Genomic DNA, 24309 nt, shown 5'->3' with positions numbered 1-24309 from the left:
TCACTTTTTTTTTTTTAATGGGCTTTCTCTTACAATGGAGAATAGAATTGCTGAGCAAGTGCTCCCAAAAACAGTCTGCTGCATAACAGCGTTACCTCTTTTCATGGGCACAGAATGCTGAGCTGAAGGAGAAGCTTACAGCCTCAGGGAAAATTGATTTTAGAGCTTATGAGGATGTCCAGATGTTAAAACTTCATGAGCTCCCTGACCGTGCTGGCATAAGCACTCTTTATTTCTGCTGATTTGAAGTCTTTTTGAGAAGTAAATACAATTTTCTTCTTTGAGCTCTTTAATCAAGTAATGCCATAGCATCTGCATAGCATTTCTGTGTTATCTCTCTTCTCTACTTTCTAAATGCTTTCTATGATGGTTTATATTTTATGAAGCAAACACATTAAAATGCCTTATGAATGCAGGGCTGAGCACTTAAGGGAGAATAGGTCTGGAAAGGCTGTGTGAGGGGGAGAAAGCATCAAACTCGCAGAGGGGTAATACATCTGTTGTGGGCAAGGAAAGAGGAGTTAATGGAAGTCACAAAATAACCTGGGAATGTAAGTCATGGGTAACAGAGCACTGTCTTTTGCTTTCCTTTTTCCTCACATGCCCTCATGCCTGTAGCTGTTTTGGGTATGGGATGGGTCATGAATGACAGGGAAACAGAAATTCTTGGCTGGACCTAGAAGGCTGTAGTTTTCAGAAGTAATGTGAGGTGCTGAGATCTTATGTAGACCAAGCTGCATGCTCAAAACTGTTCACAGTTATCTTTAGCCCACTGTAATTGAGGCACAAGGCACACAGGCAGCGAACTTATGCATATTTCATACTTATGTTATCCTGAGACTCTATTATCTAATTATCAGAGCAGGAGTAAATAAGACCCTCTTTTATGACATTCTTAATGACACTTCCATAAAAGCAGATTCTGTCACCAGACATGCATACTGGCATTGGCTTTGGGATGCTACTGACCATTAAATTTGATATTACTTCGTGTTTAGGTCTTTTCCCTTTTTAGGGGTCTCAATTCTGCCATGGGGAGTGACCTTTTACAAATTGCTAAATAAGTCCCAATTCATTAACATGTGTGGATCCTGATAGAGCTTGCAGAACATCTTTACGATCTTCCAATACATGCTCCAGGGATCTCTAGAGGTCATTTGGTCCAACCCTTATTAAAAATTGGACCAAATCGGAAATCAGACTGAGGTCTTCAGAGTCCTATACAGTTGAGTTTTGAGAGATGTTCAGTGGTTTGTGAAGTCTATCCTAATCTTCTACCATCTCATAATCCCATTCCTTGGATTTCATGGAATCATGGGCTCAGAGAATAGTTTGGGTTGGAAGGGACCTTAAAAATCATCTATTTCCAAACCCCCTGCTGCGAGTAGGGTCACCTCCCATAAGCCCAAGTTGCTCAAAGCCCAGTACAGCCTGGCCTTGAACACTTCCAAGGATGCAGTGTGTCTTTGGGTGAATACGCAAACTGTCCAGTTTGAATGTGATAACACCGATGAAACAAGATTTTTTGTGCAAGCAGTTTGAGCAGTCCAGTTTTTAAAACTAACTGTAATCAGAAGAGAGACCAGAGGGATTCTCTGGTAAATGGCTTTCTGCTTTATGCTTGAGATTGCATTGCAGTGATGGCTCACAGTACTTTCTCAAGATCTAGAAAGAAAATTAGCCTAGCACGCAAATTGAGCTAAAAGCCCCATTCAAAATGAAGTTGTGCAGAATTTAGTAGGTTCAGGAAACTTGTTCCCTGTGTATTTTGTTCAGGAACAAGCAGTGTGGATCTTTGTAATATATCAAATACTTCTGCTACCACTGCAGTAAGTAGTCTTCAGCTCACGAATGTCATAGAGTAAAATGGGATTGCTAAGAGCAGTTATTAGAGTACTGAAGAACTAACTTCTGGATAAAAGGCCTCCAACTTCTGCAAATAGTTGGTGCTTTTTATTCTTTCATATTTTATTATTAAAATAATCTGAATGAGAGAGTCAAGTGACAGTAATAAATTAAAATACTCCTAAAACAAATTAAGCAGTTCCAAAATTTATTCAAGTATTATCTATTACTTCAAGTTATATCTGAAAGCAATGGTTTCAATTCATTATTACTTCTTTATTGCTTTATATTTACAATTTGATGATGAAGAGCAAACTTACAGAAGAATACTTGTTACATGATAATTTATTGTTTCTAATGCTGCCCTAGGATAAAATGTATGCAAAGAATAACCTGTGTGCATAATTGCACAGAATTCATCTCTGCAAGTTAGGGCTGGAATCTGTTCATAGCAGATATTCATTAAGATTAGATAATTTATTTAAAAATGGGGAAAAATGTGTTAATGAACCGCCAAGTCTTTCACATTTAAAGAAGTTTAGAGGTATATAACAAGTTGTTAGCTGATGTTTGAATAATGTTTCAAATGCACACCATACGATGGAATCCTCAGTGCTGTTTTGAGAGTCCCAGTCCCACATGGGTAGGCTTTTAAGGGTCAGGCTACGTGAATTATATTGTAAAGTACATTTGTTTCTTAAAATAATAGACATTAATATATGTAACCTTTATTAACTGCAGAATTTTAAATAGAAAGTTCATGTCCTGACCTAGTGTAGATAATTTCTTTTTTTTTTTTTTTTCCCCTAAGAGAAAGCTACTGGATTTCTAGTGAAGGAAAAATTCCAATTTCATATGAATGTTTAGTAGGTACTGTGGTTGCATAATAATAAATAATGCTTACAAATAGGTCAGCTTTAACATAGCTAACATAACCTGATCAACTATGGAAAAAAGTGTAAAATCGCTCAACTGACTCTAAACGTGTACTTAATGAAAAGAAAGCAGGCCATTCCTTTGCAATTCTTTTCACAAAAATGAGATTTTTGGATGACAAGTGGCTTTTTTGATGAGGTAGTCCTGCAAACATTGGCTCAAGTGCTTATCTTTATGTATGTTGGAAGCATTGATTTTGATAAGGTTACTCACGTGTGCGGGGCTAAGTACCTGTGTAAGTGTTTGCAGGATGAAAGATTTATTTGCTGCACTGACATAAAAAGGTATTTGTTTGCATCCTCTTTACAGCCCTGTGAATTTTTGATCTTTAACTTTCTCTCAAACATTTATAGAAGAGATTCTTTAGTGACATATACCTGCTGATAGACTTCTTAACTTGTTTGCCTTAGAAGATGTCTGGCTACTTTTGGAACTGAGGATGTTGAGGAGCTCTAATGAAAGTGCTTTTGGCTTGTTCTGACCAATTCACATGCCATAGCATTGGAATGGAACTTGGGTGCTACTTGACTCTTCTTTTAATGCCGCTAATTTCTTGCGGCTCTTAAAATTGAATAAAATAGGAATTACCCTACACTGTTTGGTGTAGTATCAGACTGGGAATTTGACTAACAGAAGTCTTATCTTTCAAATAGAGTGACATGTTTCTTGTTACTTCTCAAGGAAACCAGAGCACATTATATTAATAAATATTTGGTTACTTCTTGTATACTTTTAAAACCGAAAATAATTATTAAAAATTCTGTGTTGATATTTTTTGTTGCTGAAGTCCTGTCTGTCTACTTAAGTAATGTTGGGTTCTAGTTAATCACTGTGTTTGAGCACTATTTGTGACAGGACATTTATATAGGTTATATGCCATATCGCTTGAAAATGGGCTGGTATGAAGGATGTTTAAGTTGGTTTCAGAGGGCATTTTTAGGGAACTAAAGAGGTTAAGATCTCTGTACTGCAGAATGACCAGAGATATCCTTCTCTAGAGTTAGGCCACATGTCAAAAAGTATTCCAGTATAGAAGCAGAGGTGGGTTGTGTGGACTAGAATTTAACATAGAAAATACCCTGGGTTTTGTTCCTTTTTCAGTCACAGGTTTCCCATCGCCTCTGATGAGTTATTTAGAGTAGAGTGCTTTTTATCTCTGTTCAAGCATCTCTATGGTCAATATCTGCATTTGAAGCAATTTCCTAATTATCAGGTATGACTGAAATGGAAACAAAACCTAGAGTATTTTCTTCCTTGAAGCAGGCTACAGTACTTCTCAGGATGGTGCCTGAACGCATATCTGGACTTCTGCGAAAATGTACCACAAATAAACTTTCTGAATGTTGACCTTAAATGCTTAAATTTCCTTTTGATTCTTTTTCTAATACATCTTAAATAAAAGAGAGGACTGGGGATAAGGAAATATAGCGAAAGGAAATGAATCATATCTGTAAAGCTTCAATTCTGTTAAATGCTGAAGTTTCTTAGCTCTACTGGAGAACCTTGACTTCTTTCTGCTGAAACTAAGCTACTCAATACAAGTCAAGTTTTTTCTGTTAAAAAAATCAACCAAACAAAACACAACAGTTTCCTGTCTGTAGCATTTAAAGTAAAGTGCATTTTTTCCTGATTCTTTCCAGCTGATATTGATGATATGAAGATATGCTATGTTTTACGAGCGGGTGACAATGCCACCAGTGACATTTTTCACTTCACAGTTGAAGACAGTGGTGAGTACTTGTAAAATCTGTGATTTTGTTGTTCTGGAAAGAGATAGAACGTAACTATATTCGGGGAGTTTAAGAACATGGAATGTAATTGAGGGAAGTTCATGTTTTCTCTTGGATTATGATTTTTGTTTTTATTTTCTCATGTTGTGAACTATTGATGGTGATTACAAAGAGAGATTTGGAAGAAATCATAATTGCATCTAATGAAAAAAGTCCACTTACTAAAGGGAGTGACGTTATCTAAGTCTACTCAGATATTTGGGTTTTCTGTAGTTTTTCCTATGTATTCCCTGTCCATTATCTTCACACATAAATTATCATAAACCTTTTATCTTGAGAGACCTTGCAGATTTTGATTCACTACTATGGTTGCCTACTTCTTTAAAGATTCCTGTAGGACCACCTTTCATCTATTCATAATGGGGGATTGTCTCTGATGTACATGTTGCTTTGTGTTCAAGTTCTGCTTCTACGTCCTTAACATAACAGAATCCTTGGTGGCTTTATGAAAGATCTTCATCAAGTGACAAATTCTAATCACTGATAATATCTCATAGGGTTGTGGAAGATGGAAAAGGAAAGAATGAAAACACTTGGAGAGTACTGACACACGTTAATTTTAGGAAACAAATGTATCAGGTTTTTTGTTTGTTTGTTTTAAAGACGAAAGAAAATAATGGTTTGAGGAGTAAACTAAATACATTAACCTGCTTTTTTTTTCCATCCAGTGTTGGTCCGGTAGATATATCTATATGAAGAAATTCCTGTGCATAGTAACAGTTGGCTAGGTTATGTTACTTTAATACCTTTTTTAACTATGTGATACATTGTTCTATGAATAATTAGCAAAGAATATTATTAGTTGATTTCATAATGTACTTCTTAGAAAACATACTTCAGACCAGATTAAGCTCACGTACTCAGCATGCGCTTTCTTTACAAAGCAGAGCTAGTGTTAACATCAGAGAACAGGGATTTGTCTAGTATGTCACAGGTTGAAGAGTTTATCACCATCCGCCATTGCTGGGAGTAGGTTTATTAAATCATGTTCTCCTGTTCGTTGTGCTGGACAACTACAGAAAAAGACAGTACCTCCAAAGACTTTTGAAAATGTGATTTCAAATCTTTGCTACCTCAGAGATTAAGTAGTGAGATAAGAGTTTGTAACATTTGGCTCATTTTACTTAAATATTTTATTTTTACTGAATAGTTAGAAAACTTGAAAGCTAAGTAATGATAATTTGATATAGTGTGATGCATTTGCTTTGTAATAACATCATTTTCTTATGGCAGGTGTCACTATATGGTGATACTGTTTGTTATCTTCAAGTTCCATTAGTAGTTAAAAACTCAATCTTGAAATGTTTCAAGATTTCATGTGAAAGAAGTAAATAGAACTGAGGAAAATCTGCTCTCTCAGTGGACTGTCTAACATCCATTCTTAAATTTGAGTTGATCTTTGGGAATCCAACATTCTTTTCATGGTATTTTAACATTTTCTCTTGGCAAATATGTGTTTAAAGCAAATTGCACTTAGTATATTTTTTCCCTAGACAACAATTTTTCTCTTATTGGACACATCTACCACTTGCAAGTTATAACAGATTGTCAATTGTAATAATTGTATTTTCTTTCGTAATGTGAAGCATCATCATGGTAGCAAGGTATTTGCTGATTTTTTGAGCCTTTGGGATTTGTGACATTATTGTTTTTGCAGACTACTTAGCAAGATGGTAAGATGGTCCTTACTTTCCTATTTGTTGACTCAGTGCAAGATGAACTGTGTTGTATTTCAGAGTACTTTTGAATGTTTGCTTGACTGAAGATGGTAAAAATGTATTTAAAAGTTGATGAAGTTGTGATCAAAACATTTTTGTATAATTGAAATAACTCTAATTTAGTAATGATGTCTTGAGAATCTGTAACAGAGGTGAAAGATCCAATAATTTACCTAGCTGTATTTCTACTATGTTCAGAGAGACACCAAAGGAGGTGTGTTTGCAGCTCAGATATATTGTGGCAAATTTTCGGTGTACCAAGATTATTGTTACAGAGTATTTGATTTTAAGCTTGATCAAAGAGACTATGCATAAGATCTGAGTGAGACTCACAGACTACCAACATCTGCAATTTAAAGGCATGCTTCAGATTTCTATCTTCTGTATTGGGAATTTTGCAATAGTAACAAGTTTGTGATGGCTACCACACAGCACCTGACACTGTAAACAAAATAAGTGAACTGTGCCATGTTCTATAAGTGATCTTGTGTCCCAGCTATTTTATGTCTTCCAATCCCTTTGTGCCTTAGCAGCAGGAAGCTAGAATACCAATCCCAGCTTTCTTCAAATAGTTTGAGTTATGAAGTTGATTTTCCTACAGTCCTCTAGCACCTGTAAAATATTGTTTTATGTGTCTTGGAGTTTTTATTCATGGTCTCTGAACTGCAAATAAGACAAAAAGTGTGTCTTTCTCTAGCTCCACCATTTGATAGTTGATCCACCCCATTCAGTGCACAGTAACAAAAGAGAACAAATGCAAAAACTTATCAATTGCCTTTAAATCACAGTCTGACTGAGACTCTAGACTGTTACTTCAGGTAATTGCGTGGAGGCGTGGCAAGTTGAAGGAATCATCAGACTTCTCCACTTTGAATTGTGTTATGAATCTGGAATTTTGTTCATCTTTTTAAATGTGATCAGCTATTGTGACAAGCAACAGCAGAATAGGTGAGTAGGAGAGGAGAAAAGAACCAAGTCTTTGCTCTGCCAGCTCTGAAGTGAGTGTCAAGCTGTGGAACAAATCACTGCTTAGGATCTGAAAACATGAAATGGGGTGCTAGAGGGAACTTGTCTACCTATTGGACAAGGGACAAAACTGCATTTCAGACAAATGGAGAATAGCTCAGAAATTATGACTGTCAAATGGCAACTATTCAAGTCTAACTGAAGACAGCAAAAACATGCTCAAAATGAAGAGAGAGGAAGGCTATTAAAGAATAAAGCAGAGAAGGCCCTTAGGACTGTTGTTTACAAGCGAGAGCCTGTGTTATTCAAACTGAAGTCAGAGGTTTTGCCAAAAAGTACTTGTTGAGGTTTTAAGCTCTGTGAGATTCTTATCATCAGCATCAATTACCTACATATGTATGGATGTAGTGCCTTCTGGCCTTACGTGACTTGTTTCATAAGGGTAATTAAAAAGTGAAATAAATTGAATGTAGTCCAGCATGTATCAGCACTGATATTTTTTAAGATAGAAGTTCTAATTATTCATGTTTGGGGAATCATCCTCAAAATGATCTATAAGGTGGATGACCTCTTCCATTTCTGTTCTACTTAGGACAAGAAGATAGTGTAGTGCGTTGGCTGCTGCAGAGTTAGCTGTGCCAGGTTTTGAAAGAATTGACTCTATCAACATATCACATTGTATCAACAATTTACTTTCTGCTCTGTGTCAAATCTGATCTTAAAATGATCATATGGAGACCTGCTGATACTAAAATATTGAGTTTACTTAGCAAAACTTAGAAAAAAGTGTGGATTTTTGTATTTTTCACAAGAGTTGCGAAATAATCTTTGTTGAACTGCTTTACTGAGAAATGATTTCCACAGTCCATTTATGAGATGGAAAAAAAAAACTCTTAGCAAATGCAAGCATATGGCAATGGTGCATCCTGATGTTTAAATTACAAAATTCTTAATTCAGTGACTAACAAAGGAATCAATGCTACCAGTCAGTAGGAGAAATAGAATATTTTCTGGTGGGGAAGTAAGAAATGAAAATCCAGAATGACAGTCAAACTCTTGGATGTATTTGTTGAATGTGAAGTTGTGCACTATATGTGCTATGTTTCAAACAACGTGAAATTAGTTGAAAGGGTTTAAGGCAATTTTTGGCCAGATTCTGCTGATGCTGTGCAGTAAAACAAATGTATCCCCGAGCTTGCACTAAACTCAAGTCGTAATTCAGACCCAAGAATCCAGACTTTGACATTCCAGATATGGTATTACCAGAGGCAGATATATTCTCTTGCCCAAAGGCAGCTAGCTAGCAGTGAATATTGAGATTGGGGTAGCAATACTAGAGCAGCATGAATGCTAGCTACAGAGCAGTGCTTCTCTGTAAAGGACTATCACAGCATTGTAGTCCCCATTTTCTTCTTCCCAAAACAAGTGAAAGGTGTGGTGTGTAAGGTGTAGGTGTTGTAGATAACTCTGAATTGTTCTAGTTCAGACTATGTGTGGTCCATTCTTCAGAATAAGTGCTCATAAATTCTAATATAGAATGTTATATAGAGAGAATATATAATTATAATATGTAATAGATATAATTATATATAATATATAGAATATTATTTTAATTCTACTTTTTAAATTCCCTACAATTCTGTGATTCTTTAAATATATGACCTGCTCTTGCTGAACTAGTGCTCTCATCACGGTAGCCTGACCTGATTGTTCCACTTCCTACCCTGCCTGTTTTCTGAAGGTTGAGGCACTGTGAAATAAGACTGCAGCACCCAAGGGAGGAACTCTTGTTATGAGCCTCAGTATTTTTTGTTGCGAGAGGTTGGTGCCATACTAACAATACTTTGCATTACAGAGTCTGTTACATTAAATTTTCCTGCTTTGAGGAAAGAATTGAGATGACTCTGATTCGGGACCACAGCATTTAAAAACAACACAACTGTACAAGTGGAAAACTCATTTTCAATTCAGTCTTAATTTGAAGTGTAATCTGACCCTTCTTTACCTAACTCCCTTTTCTCAATGATCAGCAGAGTCCTCCAAGCTGTTTCTTCAGGACTGCTAAGTGGCATCTTGAAGTACAGTGCCTCAAGGGTAGACTGGTTTCAAAGGGGAGGTAATGAAAGAGCCTCTTGCCTGGTTTAGGAATGTGAGGATCACTTGGGAAGGAAAAAAAAACAGGATTTTTTTTTTTTTTTTCAGGTTCTGTGGGGCGGCTTTTCTGTCTTTGAGCCAAAACATTGCAAAGCAAAGGCTCCCTGAAATTGGTGGCTTACATCATTAACTAAATCTCATTTAAACTTTTCATGGTAGATCCCCAAATGCCTTAACACAGAACTGCATTTTCTTATACTAACATTTGGTTAAACCTTTGTTTAATCAAGAATCTTTTAAAAACAATTCCCTTAAGTTAGTCCTTAAATCACTTTCCGGGAAAACTTCACAGACTTTTCCCATGAAAAAACAGTATTAATTAAAGAGGTATTGCTCTACTGCTTAGAGAAAACTTCCATTTTTTGTTTAAGAAAAAAAAAAAAAAAAAAAAGAAATAAATTCATCTGTTGTCTTGTGCTTTACTAAGTAAAAAGGATATATTTTAAGGAATTTCACCATTCCTGTATGTGTTATTCATGTGTGAAAAAACAATATGATGCTCCTGAGTATGATTATAGAAATTAAACAGTTGTCAGTGGTTTTTTTTCAAAGCCATCACACTGATATACTTTCCAGGATTATCTGTAATAACAGCGTTCAAACAGACATTTCAGACTTAATATCTGACAGTTCTGAAAGAAGCAGGCTGGTAAAATATCACTGTGAATTACTTGCTGCATCCTTGCTTGACCTCACATGTGACATTTGGTCACATACATCTTGGCAGGAAATATCAACTACATTTATCTTTGGCTTAAAAATGGGGACATGTTATGTTGGCGGTATGTTCAATCATTTGCCAAGTTCTGTATTGGGTTCTGATCTGTTGCCAGATTTACTACTGCTGCTGTTTTTATATACTTGAGGTTGGTGCCCAAACAGTTTTTCATGTCATGCTTCTTACTGTAAGTGTTAGCTGGGGGTTTAAATAACAGCTTGATGATACATTTTTAAAAAAGCAGCAACAGCAAACATAGAAAAAAGTCCTCACCTATCTGTAAATTAAAGATTAATTCACTGAGGTGATTATAAATGTGGCTGCAGAGCAAAAACAGTATTTAAGTGGGTCCGTTAAAATAAATAGAAGTATTTGTCCTTTGTGTAGAGATAATTACATTGAAAATGTAGAAGTACAGCTAAAACAATGTGGTTGGTTTTTGTTTGTTTGTTTGTTTTTGTTTTTTGCAGATTTTTGTCTGTTTTTAATTATTTGGGTTCAAATGGATGGTGGTTTTTGCCAAAAGCTATATTTTCCTCTGCTCCCCATTCTGCATTATTGATCAGTTTTAACAAAAGCTGAACAAAGTGAACAAAGTCCAAATGGTGAGCTGTGGTGCTGCTCTACGTTAAGAAAAGAGAGGCATTTATGATCTGAATTGTACAGAAGTTAGGGCACTTTGTCCAAATATGTGGAAGGCTCAGATGCATTTACTTCATTTCAGGAGTTTTGAACCCATTCTCCCATAGTGAGACCTAACACCATGCCCCTTACTTGTATTCTGATCTCTTTCTCCCTTGTGTATATGAATTCTTAAATAGTTTTTGGAATGTAGCTTAGACTCAGATGTTCCTGTTTTCTTCTAAGTACTGCTTAAAGAAAGCTTCCAGCACAGGGCAAATGTGTTCTGTCTCATTTTTGTGTGTTTCTATCCTCTTTTTGCCCTCCTTATCTTTTTTTTTTTTTTTTTTTTTTTTTTTTTTTCCTACAACTGCTATTCTCCACAAAATAAATTCCTAGAATGTGCTGATTAGGAGCAGTGCATTCTGGAATAATATGTAGGTTGCTATTGGTTTAGATTGGAGTTTTGAGCAGGCAGTTTTTTTGGTTCCAGTTCTCTTTGTCTTCCATGTAGAATGAGTATCCCAGCTGCTGGATTGTTTGGGTAGAAGGGAAATCTCTCCACACCATCACCTGTCAATAGACATTTTTAATAATTTTCAGCTGAGATCTCTTTCTGAATAATCGTACTTTTAATGAACAAGATATTCTTGAGAAAATTGATGAGCTTTGCTCTTGGAACCAAATCCTGCTTCCTGAATAATGCCATTGATTTCATTTGGCCTGCTCAGGTGAAGGGGAAGGTGAAGCTTGAGATTAGCATTATAAGTACTTACCAGGCTTTTTACCCAAGAACAACCCATAATTTAACTTTTATATTATTATGATATATAATAAGGCTCTGCTAGCTATAAAAGCAGCACAGCAATGAGCAGTAAAATCAGGTCAAAATGTGAGAATTAATATGGATTAAGGAGACACATTAGGCTTTGGTGAAAGAAATGAGAACTCTCATGAATAACAGTGATTGCTAGTGACATGAGAACCTGCTGAAAGACACTAATTCCTAAAGTTAGCTATAATGAGCCTGTGAAATAATACTGGTTGTTGGCTGCAAATATTTTTGATTGGGACAGATTGAAGAGGTCTGGAAAATCATTTTTATTTTATTTTTCTTTATTTTTTGTTTTTATTTAAAAGTTAATAATGCATACAAATTCATAAAAAGATGTTCTTCATTAAAAATTTAGTACACATTGTTGGGATCCTAATTAAAAAGTAACTTAATCCTGTATTTTGCATTAAGTTTTGACATTAGCTTATCATGGAGTAGAGAGATGAGAGTGGAGGAGTGCTGTGATGTGGTTATGGTGACAATACCATGATGACAAGCAGTTTGGTGTGGCGTGTCAGAGAGGCTACAGAAGATGTAGTGCCATGGCACTGGACCTAGTACAGATCCCTAGGGATACCGCTAGCTACAGGCTTCCAACTAGGCTCAGTGTCCCTGATCAAAACACACTGAGCCCTGCCATTCAGCCAGTTCTTATTTCTACCTCACTGTCTACTCATCTAACTCACATTTTCTGGCTTGCCTGTGTTCTGGGAGGCAGTATTGAAAACCTTGCTGAAGTCCAGGTAGGCAGTATCTGCTACTCTCCCTTCATCTACCCAGCCAGTCATTTTCCAAATGATTTCTAATCTAAGCTTCTTCCACCAACGAAGAAATCTTCCTTTTTCTGGACTTCCTTCCTGATCTCCAGGATCCAGGGTTCTGAGGACTAGTCTCAGAAGTGAAGAACCTTCCCATCCCTGACAACCCCTGGGTGCCACAAGGTTGAGCAATACTGGACACATAGAGGACACTGCTCAACGTGTGGTGGGAATTTCTCCTGAACATTTTCTCTACATGTAGACTATGTTTTAGGGAGCCTGACCCCATGCAACTGGAGATGATGTTGTGTGGTGGCTTATGATAGTGAGAATTGTTAACATCCAAGTAGTCACCACCAAAAATCTTTAAGAGAGTGCATTACCTGTGAGAAATCCAATCTGTGCACTGATAAATTGCTTGGTTCAACACTCTGTCTGTGAGCATCTGTCAGAACTTTGTGGAGGAACATGGGCACAGTGTGGTGACACACTACTGGATAGCATTTTCCACACAGACTGACTGAAGTTGGAAGAAACCTCTGGAAGTCTGATCCTAAAATAGTAGCAAGGAGAGCTGAACTCTTCAACTGATGCCAATCTAAATCTTTCAATATTTTAAAGTGCCAGCATTTGTAGCCTGCTTATTGTTTTTTTTTTGTTTGTTTGTTTGTTTTTTTTTTTTTTTTTTTTTCTAGTGATCACAGCCAACACAGGTACATTAAGTGAAAGTCCTGTTGAACAAACCTAATTTCCTGTAATGATGAGGTTACCCATCTGAATGAGTAAGGGAAAGACAGTAGATGCAATTTTTTTCTTTTAGATTTCATCAATTTTCAAGAATGAAATGATGGAACGATTGCTGGCTGCTGTTGTTGAGCCTTGCTCAGGACAGCTAAGCTTATTTGATTTTTATAACCTTTTCCACTGGGAGATTCTAAAGAACCTTCAGGATGAGTTAAACTGTGTCACTTCACTTCCTAGTTAACATTGTAGGTCAGCAGAGTTTCCTTAAAGATTAATTTCATCAGTAGATGAAACGTGTCTGGGAAGTTTCTTAATTTTTTTTTTTTAAAGTTTAATTGCTATTTATATGAGGGGGATAAACATTTCTAAAAGAAAATCCAGGTGTAGGTTTCAAGCAGTTTTTCACCCAGAAAAATTAGTGAGTCTTAACCTAAGGAGATGCACTAAGAATTAGAGCAAACTAAAAATTGAAAAAATCTAATGAAGACACACATTGTTAAAGATTAAAATGCAATTTGTGCATCTTAACTCAAGGCATTCTTGCTATTATAAGAAACACTCTTTAGCAATATGACTATGGTGGATTTTATTGCCTGCTCAGAATGTTTAATCAACAGCTTATTTGTGTCACATTATGTAATTAACATACATCTGCCAAACCTCTGCCATGCACTTGCAGGCATTGGAAATCTGCTGAAACTGAAACTTCCATTGATTTCATAATCAGTGAATGCTGAGGGATTAAAAGCCTTCTTCAACAAGAGCGATCCAATCTGTACACGTAGCTTTTCTGGTACTGTACAGGTGGGATGAAGAACAATGAGTTCAGATGTGCTTGTTTAGTATTACCTCAATGGCACAGTGTAGCTAGTTTAAGACAGAGAACTTTCTTCAATGTTTTTCTGTGGAAGTTAGAAGAATCCTCTTACTGTTTAGAAATACAGTAGGGTCAGAGATACCTCTTCTGACCTTGCAAAATAGAACACTAAAAGACAGTGCAGGTTATGAGTTCTGCTAGGAATCAGAATCAGAGCTACAATAATTTGTGTGTCTTTTTTGCCTTGCTGAATCTTAAAATATATGGAATGCTCTTACCTCCCCAACCTCTTTATGTACATTCTGAAAAAAAGGAAGACATTCATTGTATTTCATAAACTCAAACTGTTTGAATGTTGTTCAGATTTACCCTGCAATTATATTACCTGTTCTTTCTAATTGCCACTGACAAATTTAAGAAGAGGAAGTTAAACTCCAGGAATAATAAAAGTAGAGGGAATATCTTGCAAGAGTAAATTAATGAGTTAATTTCACTTGTGTTGGTTTTTGTTTGGGTTTGGCCTAGATAAGATTTTCTTAACATAGTATATTGTGGCTTTTTTTTTTTTTCCCTTGGATTTTCTTTAGTTAATCTTACTTTTAGAGATTTAACTAATTAGTTTTTGGCTTTAAGAGTAGAAAGAATTTCGTTTAGCAGTAGGCCCTTAAGAAGGTCTTTGAAAACATAGAAATTTTTTTTCCCATTTTCTGAAGAAGGACTTCAGCTTGTTTTAAGTTCAAGTCATTAGTAAAACATTAATGCATTCAACTTGATACAGCATTTCCCTGAATGTTTGCCAGGATTCCAATCTCAGTAACTTTTACCTGAAGTACTGGCATAGCACTTCTGTCACTGCTATATAATGTGCATTTTCCTCAAGACTGTAGGAATGCTGTTACCACACACCTTGCTGCCTCTTTAAAGCTTTGTTGTTAGGGTGGAACATAATAATTAGAGAGGGAATTGTTAAGGATTACTTTGAAGAAACATTTGAAACCTGATTCAAAACCTAGTGCCTCCTGTGAGGATCCTTGTGCCTAGGGGTTTGTGGTTTGATCCTGCATTAGTAAAGTCAGTAAAACTTTTTTTTCCCTCTTACTACTGTGATCTTTAATAGCAGGTTATAGAAGATGAGATTCTCGTAACTAATAGCAGGCTACTACTCACTGCTCCTAGAACTATTTTGTGCCTAAAAAATTTTTATTTCAGAGACAGACCTTAATCCACTGGATTTCTTATTCCAGTATCTCATCCTCAGGCAGAGCTTTTGAGCTCGAGAGCTCAGTAATTAGCTAAGAAAAAATTAATCACTGGCATACTCTGTATTAAGAATTGCCTGGGCTCTGCTGAATTCCTTCACTGTCTACACTGTGTAATCTCAGCATTTATGCTGACTCTTTCCAGAAGAGGACATATGCCTCCAGAGAATAGAGAATTTTGTAGATGGAGGTAAAAGATTCCAATGAAGGGAAAACTAATTATTAGCTATTCTCTTTTTCTGATAGATGCTTCTTAAATTGAAGAGTGAAATGGTCTCAGACTTCTTCAGGGATAGATGATACAATATCTTACACTTAATATCAAAATGACAGAGCTTTTCCAGTGAGCACATTGAGTGGATTGTATTCTGGATTCATGCTCATGCTGTGTATATTCGTAAAGTGCTGAATTTATAGCCATAATAATTTAGGTTCCCTCCAAACCCAGTGACAACATGGAACATCTTATTAGAATCATAGAATCCTTTGATTTGGAACGGACCTTTAAAGGTCGTTTAATCCAATTCCCCTGCAATGAACAGGGACACCTACAGCTCGATCAGGTTCTCAGAGCTCCATGCAGCCTGACCTTCGGCATCTCCAGGGATAGGGCATCCATCACCTCTCTGGGCAACATGTGCAAGGGTCTCACCAACTTTATTGTAGAAAACTATTTTCTTATATCCAATCTGAATCTTCTCTCTTTTAGTTTGAATTCATTTTCTATTGTCCTATCACAACAGACCCTGCTGAAGAGTCTGTCTCCTTCTTTCTTACAGCTCCCCGCCCGTCTCTCCTTAAGATAGTAAAAGGAGGCTCTGAGGTCTCCCCAGAGCTTTCTCTTCCCCAGGCTGAACAGCCTCAGCTCTCTCAGCCTGTCCTCATAGGAAACATATTCCATTCCTTGGATCATTTTTGTGGCCTTCCTCTGGATGCACTCCAGCATGTTCATGTCTCTCCTGCAGACTTTGCATCTGGACATGGTACTGCAGGTGAGGTCTTACCCTGTGCAAAGTAGAAGGGCAGAATCACTTCTGTCTCCCTGCTGACCACGCTTCTTTTGATGCAGCCCAGGATATGATTGGCTTTCTGGGCTCTATGGGGACACTGCTGGCTCACATGCAGCTTGCCATCCACTACTTTTTGGCAGGGCTGGGCTCTATCCTTACATCCCCTAGCTTATATCAATACTGGGAGTTTCTGTGACCCAGGTGCAAGACCCTGCACTTGGCTTTGTTGAACCTCATGAAGTTCTCCTGGGCCCACTGTTGAAGCTTGTTTAAAACTGTCTGGATGGCTTCAGAGTGTGATTAGATTTAGATGTGGCACAAGAGCAATTGTTCCGAATCCAGTTTTTCTTCATGTTTCTCTTTTCATGTAACCTCAAAATTACATAAATCACGTGAGTATGAAATAGCTTTCAGCACTTACAAGATTTGTAGGTTTGTTGGTGAAGGGGATGTTTTTCAACCAAGCTGACTGTTCTGGGCCCTACACTAAACATACAAAAGGACACGTCACTGCTAGTGTCCTGCTTTCATTTAATAAATCACTGCTTACTGTATTTATTGCTGGTACTGGAGGCCTCCACTCAGTTCCCTCTGTTGCCTGAGGGAGCTTAAACAGGAATTTCATACAGAACTGCTCTAGCCTTTAGGCAATAGGAAATGCAAGGTGAATCTCTCTAATTGAAGCTGTGTCATTTTGTGTGAAATGGTTAAGCATTCACCATTCAGTGCAGCTCGGGTTTCTTTTCCAAGCTCAATTAAGCCAGGTTCCTTTGGGCTGATGCTCAACTTCTCTCAGTTGTTTGCTCCATCCAGCACTTTGGAAACATCTTTTCTTTTTGCTGGTAATCTTCCCTCGTGTAAAGCCAAGCTCGCTGTTTTCTTTGTCTCGTTTAATTTCCACTTATGCCTGTGTGTGGAGAATTGTCTAGTTAAGTTTTCACCTCTCTGCCCTCCGTCTTGATCCAGTCTGACATTTTTTTTTAGTTTTTTTCTTCCCCCTGACCTTCTTCTGTATTCTGCTTGCTGCCACAGACTGTTTGTACCAAGAATCATTGAGAGCTATTCAGATAGAGCATGTACTCAGAGGGTTCTGTTATTTGCACTCAGTGGCAGGTGGGAATGAGGCAAAGCTAAACAATGTTTTCAGCATTATTTCACCAACAATGAAAATGCCCAGGGGGAAAAAAATAACAAAAAATAAAGAGTTGCTCTTGACCATCCTGAATATATTCTAAAGGATCTGCATCTGCATCCCTTACCCTTCAGAGTATCTGGAATTAGCAGTAGGTATCAAAATAGAGCTTTTCTCTGCAGTGGCTGACGGGACCTAAAAGTGAGACGTGGTAATTCTTGGAGTATATCAGCTAACTCATGAGCTGATATGTTTTCATACAGTTCTCATTTTTTCCCACACTTAAAAACATGTATAAGATCATCTAATAGCATGTTGTACAGGCGTTGTAGCCGTAGCACAGCTAAGCACTGTGTGTCATTTTAAGATGCCCAGTCTTGTGCTTATTTTCGATATGCTGCTTCAGATACATGGAAAGATCATAACTGAGCTACATTCAAATAGCACAATGTTCATGAATCTGTCCTAAGTCATATGAGGAATAATGCGTGGATTTCAGATTTTGAAGCTGCCTGTAGGGAAAACCCAACTAATTCAGAGTTTGCTTTTATGTGTGATTAATCTATTCATTGTAGATCTGTTATAATTTCATTGTAGTCTTCCTTTGGTTTCCACAACTAAAAGAGAATAAAACTAGGTTTTCTGTGAATTTCACTCACATTTTTAATGTGAATGTGTGCAAGATGTTAGCTCTTTGGGACAAATCTTCATTTCAAGCTAGGATATACTTTTGGAAATAGGTCTGTATCTTCATTTGACCACACAAATATTTGCTTCTTTATTGTCTTGTTGATTGACAATGTATTATTTTGGTCAATAATAGCTTCTGTGGTATTATTTCCTCCAACAATTCTATGTTGTTTTATTACATGGAATAGATACATAGTGATGCAAAACTATGAGGTAAGACATCTATAAATACTTTTGTTAAATCCCATGTTCTTTTACCCTTTGAGTACTCTTGAATTACTTTTGTAGGTTTTCTTCATAGCATTCACGTTGACCTGTGAAGTTTTTATAGGATGCTGTCCATGTTGATTAGTTCTTCATACAGTGAGCTGAGTTGCAAGTATTTCCAGTTAAGTCCAGTTTTGTTTTTCTTTTGTCCTCCTGTTTTATGGCTTCAGAGTGAAGATATGGCAGGATCAAATATTTCATTCTAAAGGTAATTGCAGAGAGGTAATAGAGACTTTCTCAAGTCACTTGACAGCAAGACATGACAGAACTCATATTCAACATTTAACTAACCATGAGTGTCATAAAATGACAATATGGACAGCTTAAATGTTTTGTTTAGACATAGATCTCATGAACTTTCACCAAAGCTGGGGAGCATAATTTCCTTGTTTCGTGATACTTGAAAATAATGGTCAGTTTGCTAAACAAGGAGTCTGAGGTTTTTTTGATCTGGCAGTTTTTGAATGCTTGATTTCTATGTTTTACCTGTGGTAGGAAATGGCATAAAAAGGGTCAGAGTTTGGAAGTTGAATGCCTAGCAACTCAGATTAGAGATGGGAATATAGTTTTTAAAAGTGAATCAATTTAGCAGAATCTTAATCCAAGAGGTGAACTGTTCTGATGTTTTTAAGGAAAAGTACTTTAGTGAAAAGCAGTCAGGCAAAAATATGTGAAGTTACATGCAACGCTAAATTGCTGGATGTGATTTTATTTTTTTAATACAGAATACAGTTTTTTAATACAAAATACAGTCTAAATGATGATAGATGCTTTTGGCTTTGAAATCTATGAATCAAGAATTTATAGAAACTGTCAACTATTACTGATTTTGTATGCAACTAGAGTCAGCAGCAAAGCTCACCTGGAGCTCAGTGAGGATAAATCAGAATGAGAATATATCACTTATATGACATTCCTATATAGGTGCCATTCTTGCAAATCACGTATTTAAGAAATGATCCTTATTCCTCCTCTGTTCCTCTTCAACATCCTTCAGATAATTAAGAAGTGCTGTCATGACACCATAGGAGACCCTTAAAAGCACGTAATTGATGAGTTTTGAATATGAAGGAGATTAAGTGAAAGCTGAATTGTGTAGCTCTTAAAATCTGTGGGCTGTTATGTTTTTTCATGTAGTCTCTATTAACATTATTTACTTAGTATTTCAACGTACAGTCTTCTCCCTCTCCCACCCACACACATTCTTGCGAAGTGTATCTTGTTAATCTCAATGTTATCCTAACATTTTTTACCCCAAGGAAGTTTTTACAAAAAAAAAAAAAAAAAAAATCTAAAAGTAATCAGCACTTACAGATTTTTAGTTCAGTTTTTAAGGTTGTTTTTTTAGCTGTCTTGTTAATTTTAAAACATTTTGCATTTAACAGTTAAAAACTTTTGTTTGCTGGATTTTATTTATAATGTTTGAAACCACACAGTGTCAACTTTTTCAAAATAATATTATAGATAAATGTAGATGTAATATTTTTTAGAATAGCACTGTTTATTCTGTTCTGCTTAGCAAGATCAGGGTTATTCTGTATAATCAGGGGAAATATTGCCATACTTACATAAATGAAAGTAGAACAAGTCTACCCAGCTTTCTTTTTTGACTTCATTTACAAAAGTATTCCCCATCTACTAAGTGATGGAGTTTGTCCAGTGAGTGACCTGCCTGATGAGAGCATTGCTAAACTTGAATAGCTGAAGTTGAATAGAATAAGATTTCCTCTTAATCACACTGCTGGCTTCTATATGGACATACAGACACGTAGCACCAAGAATGATGACTTTCTGCTGGTATTCAATTGCTAAAATACCCCATGCACAATTACTTCACATTTCCTTAACTGTGCTGACTTGAATTGATGGCCTGTAACCTAAATGTTTCATAGTCAACCAACACTCCTTTGAGCCAGCTAGTCACGTTACTATAGCAAATGTACATTCTGATGGTGTATTTTCCTGCTTCACTCCTGTTTGGTTGTTTTATCTTCCCCCCCCCCCCCCCATATTAGGCTGAGTTGCTTTGGTAAGTAGCATGGTTCACTGTTATGTCTTGAACTTTGAATTCTTGACATGCCTGAACTGGCTTTCTACCTGAAGAAAAGCAAGCGCTCCACTTTCTGGGCTTAGCTTTGTATAAACAGATCTTTACCCTGACCTTTGCTTACAGATATTGTTATCCAGCCATCTTACTACACTTGAAAACAGAGTGTACTGTTTCAAGGCTGCAGTCATTTTTAAGATATATGTAAGATGTACCTTTTCTCCTGCATAGGAAAACTAGTTTTAGTGAAAAAAAAAAAGACAAAAAAAATATTTGGAGAGGAGAAAGATGATCAGGGGATATTTTCTGCAGAATACTTTTTAAATTAACTTCCAGCTCTCATTGCTCACAAAACTATAGCTCTCAGGACCAACCTACTTCTAAACTGTAGTACCAATAAGAGATCATCAAGAAGCTGATAAATGCAAGCTTGGAGTTAAGAATAAAATGAAATACTTGGAGAGAGTGGTTAATGCAAAGTGATGTGCATGGGTAAATTCAGGCTTTTTTGTTTGTTTGTTTAAAGTAACTCTGTGGGCTTTTGATATCCTTTAAGTACTTATTGTGTAACTTAGTATTCCTTGTATTATTCTCATTAAGATAAAAAATCAGTTCTTTTCCCCTCCATAAATACAGTCTTTCTGAGAATTCCCTTTCCAGCATTGTTGTTCAACTCCATTCTGAAATACAGGGCTGCATCCTAAATGGCATTGAATAGGATACATAGAAAGAACGAAGCCGTGACTAATTGTATATGCTAACACATTCGTTTTACTTCAAACTAGCTGAATATGTTACAAGAATACCAGACACCACAGTATGAATTCTGGCATATGTTACTCCAAGGAAAATCTCTCAAGATGTTCTTGATATATGTACTAAATAACAAGCATTACTAAAACCCATATTACTGTCACTTCATTGCTAATGTTTGGATGTCAAATAGATCAAGTTAGAACTAGCATGTACTTATACACATATCTTTATTTTGCTCTGTAGACTTGTCTTCTATTTAATAGGATTTTGCCAAGTTTGGAAGGGATTTGTAGTGTGCTTCCCTAATCAACTTTGTAGGTATTGTTTTGTTCTGTTTAGTTTTCTTTATGAAAGGTCTTTATATTTAAAGATACAGTATATTTTAGTAAGTTAACCATTTATTACGTTATAAATAAAAATGATTCTCCTCAATGCACCATCAAATCTTGCTTTCAAATTCAGAGTATATTAAAAAAAAGGAATTCATTTGTTTTAACACAAATGTCCAAAATATATGCTTCTAAATTGTATATAATAATAAATAAACATATGCTTCTAATTGTAATTTTGTGATCTTTTTTTTATTTAATCTGATTAAGCAAGGGTGATTCATATCAGTCTAAGAGAAGATCTAATAGATTTGTTGAATTTCTGTCCTGTGGTGTTCATGTCGTCATTTACAGTAATTTACTAGAATAAAACTTAGACATCTAAAGATGTAAAGGACAAAATGTCAATTTTATTAGTAAGTGCATATTGTTAAAATATTATTTTGAAACAATTTTTAAAGCGTCATCTGAATTTGGTTAAAAATGTCATAGAAAGAGAACTAAAAAGAGAAGCTACTTAGTTGTGTTTAGCTATGGAGTATATATGGTTGGAGCCATCTTTTTTTAAATAGTGGAAGCACTTGCTCAACCTGGTATAAATTGTATTCTCCTCAGTACTTTTCCTTCACAAAATATTTATATATGCACTTTATTTAAAATAAGTATCTGATTACATTCATATCAATGTGACCTTATTCTTTTCAAGAATATCCTGTCTAGCATAACAGTATTTGTTATCTTGCCTTCTAATAGATTAATGGTAATTTCTAATCTGGTTTTAGAATCAGTCAGTGCTCTTGGCTATGGGCATAGTGAAAAACTAACGTCACAGTTCTGTAGCCTCAGTCTATAAATGCGTGTCCTTAATGATTTCTGTTTTATGCTGTTTCATTGCACCTCTCAGGAATTAACTTATCAGATCTTTAACTTGCATCAATTCAGAATCTATTTTCTGACACATTTTTCTTTTTCAAAGGTATGACTAAGTGACCAAGGTCTTTTCCCATTCCCAAGTATCTACTTTCTGTGCTGCAACATTTAGTTCTTAAAAATATAAACATTTGTAAATAAACAGTTCATTCAGATGGGCTTTTCTCCAAATCAACTACACTGCCAGGCTAATGCAGCTTTACATTTTTGGCCATGTAGATGCTACCCTTCAGTTAAATTCTCACACAGTGAGAAACTCTGGAGTGTCAAAAGAACATTTGTAGAAGGTAAAGATGGAATTTAGGTGATTTAGGTCATGATTTAGGTGATTTTTACTCAGATGAAATAAAGGAACTGTCACACTATCAAAAATAAACCCATTACAAGAAAAATACTGAAGCAAAGACAACACGGGAGAAACAAGTTATGTGAATTGTACTGTTAATTTAAAACTATTATAAAACCTGGTCTAGTGGGAGGTGTCCCTGCCTATGGCAGGGGGTTGGAACTAGATGATCTAAAGGTACCTTCCAACTCAAACCATTCTAAGATTCTTTGAAAAGTGGAAATTAAAAAAGAACAAGTAGCTGAGCTCTCCAGTTTAGACAGTTAAATTAACAGAAAACAACCTAAAAGCTGTTCAGTGTTCAAACTTATCTGTAGCTGGAGGAAAATGCATTACTGGTCTTCGTGTTCTCTGGAGAGCAAGATCAATTAAAGCTTCCTGTAGCAGGTAATATGGTCAAATCATTAGTAAATATAGAATATTTAAAACACTGAATCATTTATATTTTGTTAATATAAAGTAGCAGAAATTTCTTAATCCACTAAGATACTTAATATAGCAGAATAGCAGAATAGAATGAATTTGTTAGTAGTCCAAATCAGGAATATCCCCAGACCCCTTTCCAAGTAGTTGAAGTGGTAGCTCAAGTAGGTTAGGAAACTGTAAAAATTAATAGAGATTAATTTTTAATTAACTGTTGTTAACAGGATTTTAATTGCTTTCATGAGGATTTTGTTGATAATCTGTAAGCATGAGTGAGCAGTGAAGATGCATCTTTACAGGTGAAAGCTCACAGAGCTGTTTGGCCTAGAGAAAACCAAGGAACTGCAAAGTGTCCAAAAGCCCTCAGAATAAATATCCCTGGTAGCTGGCATTGTTTATTTACAATTTGCCAGGCATCTGATTCACATGTTCTTACAACATGAGTGGCAGACTTTGTTCAGCATCATAAGGAGAAACCTGCAGGTGCTGTGGTGGAAGGAAGGTGCAGTTATTCTGAATGCGTTAAGGATGGAGGGGGACTGCAACACCACAGCATCCTTCATGGGGCAAGTCTACAGAGTGCTTGGAAATGCTAGGAGTTATTCACTTGAGATGAAGGGTTCTGCAAAATTTACAGGTCCTGAATATCTGTGTTTTTAAAGCAGTCTTGAGACATTTGTTTTATGAAGGAGACAAAGGAAGAATGTAGCAGGTGAAAAGAATCTTCATTGCTGTTGAGAAGGTATACTAGGGATCCTCATATACCAGTTTTTGTTAGGCAATTACAAATATTTAAAATATTTAAAAATGATTAAAGCAGCACTGTTTTACATCATTTATAGTTGAAGTCATTAAATATTTTTAAAAGGCTAAAATTTATGAAGAAGTTAATCTAATAGTAATGTTCTAGAATACTTTTTTCTTCTTAATAAAAACAGTGTATGGTGAGAAACCTTTCCCTCCATGTTGCTGTGGTATGTCTCAGTCTCTGATGAAATTTAGAAAGAAAAAAAAAATGCTTCTATGCACACAATTTTCTAACTCCCACATAGAGCTTCATTTGATGAAAGTCATGTTTTGGAGAAATTTAAGTATGTATCACATCAAAAAAGTTTAAGGATTGGGACCAATAGTTGAAATTTATATTAAATTTATTCCTCTATTTAAAAAGAGGAAAAAAAAAAAAAAAAAAAGGAGCTGAAATTAGAAATGCAGTGT

General features: G+C 36.0%; 1 protein-coding gene across 1 annotated transcript in view; it reads left to right on the top strand.

Annotated features, from left to right (window-relative positions):
- The window catches only part of FREM2 (FRAS1 related extracellular matrix 2), a 124958-nt gene that overhangs the window by 6425 nt on the left and 94224 nt on the right, over positions 1-24309 (top strand). Inside the window, exon 2 of the mRNA XM_031615675.2 lies at positions 4422-4511. Within this exon, the coding sequence (XP_031471535.2) occupies positions 4422-4511 (90 nt within the window). The remainder of the gene's footprint in view (positions 1-4421; positions 4512-24309) is intronic.

The sequence above is a fragment of the Phasianus colchicus genome, chromosome 1, assembly GCF_987193195.1.
Source record: "Phasianus colchicus chromosome 1, bPhaCol1.hap1.1, whole genome shotgun sequence".
NCBI lineage: Eukaryota > Metazoa > Chordata > Aves > Galliformes > Phasianidae > Phasianus > Phasianus colchicus.
Note: the sequence above shows the minus strand (reverse complement) of the source record. Positions and strands in the feature narration are given on the sequence as shown.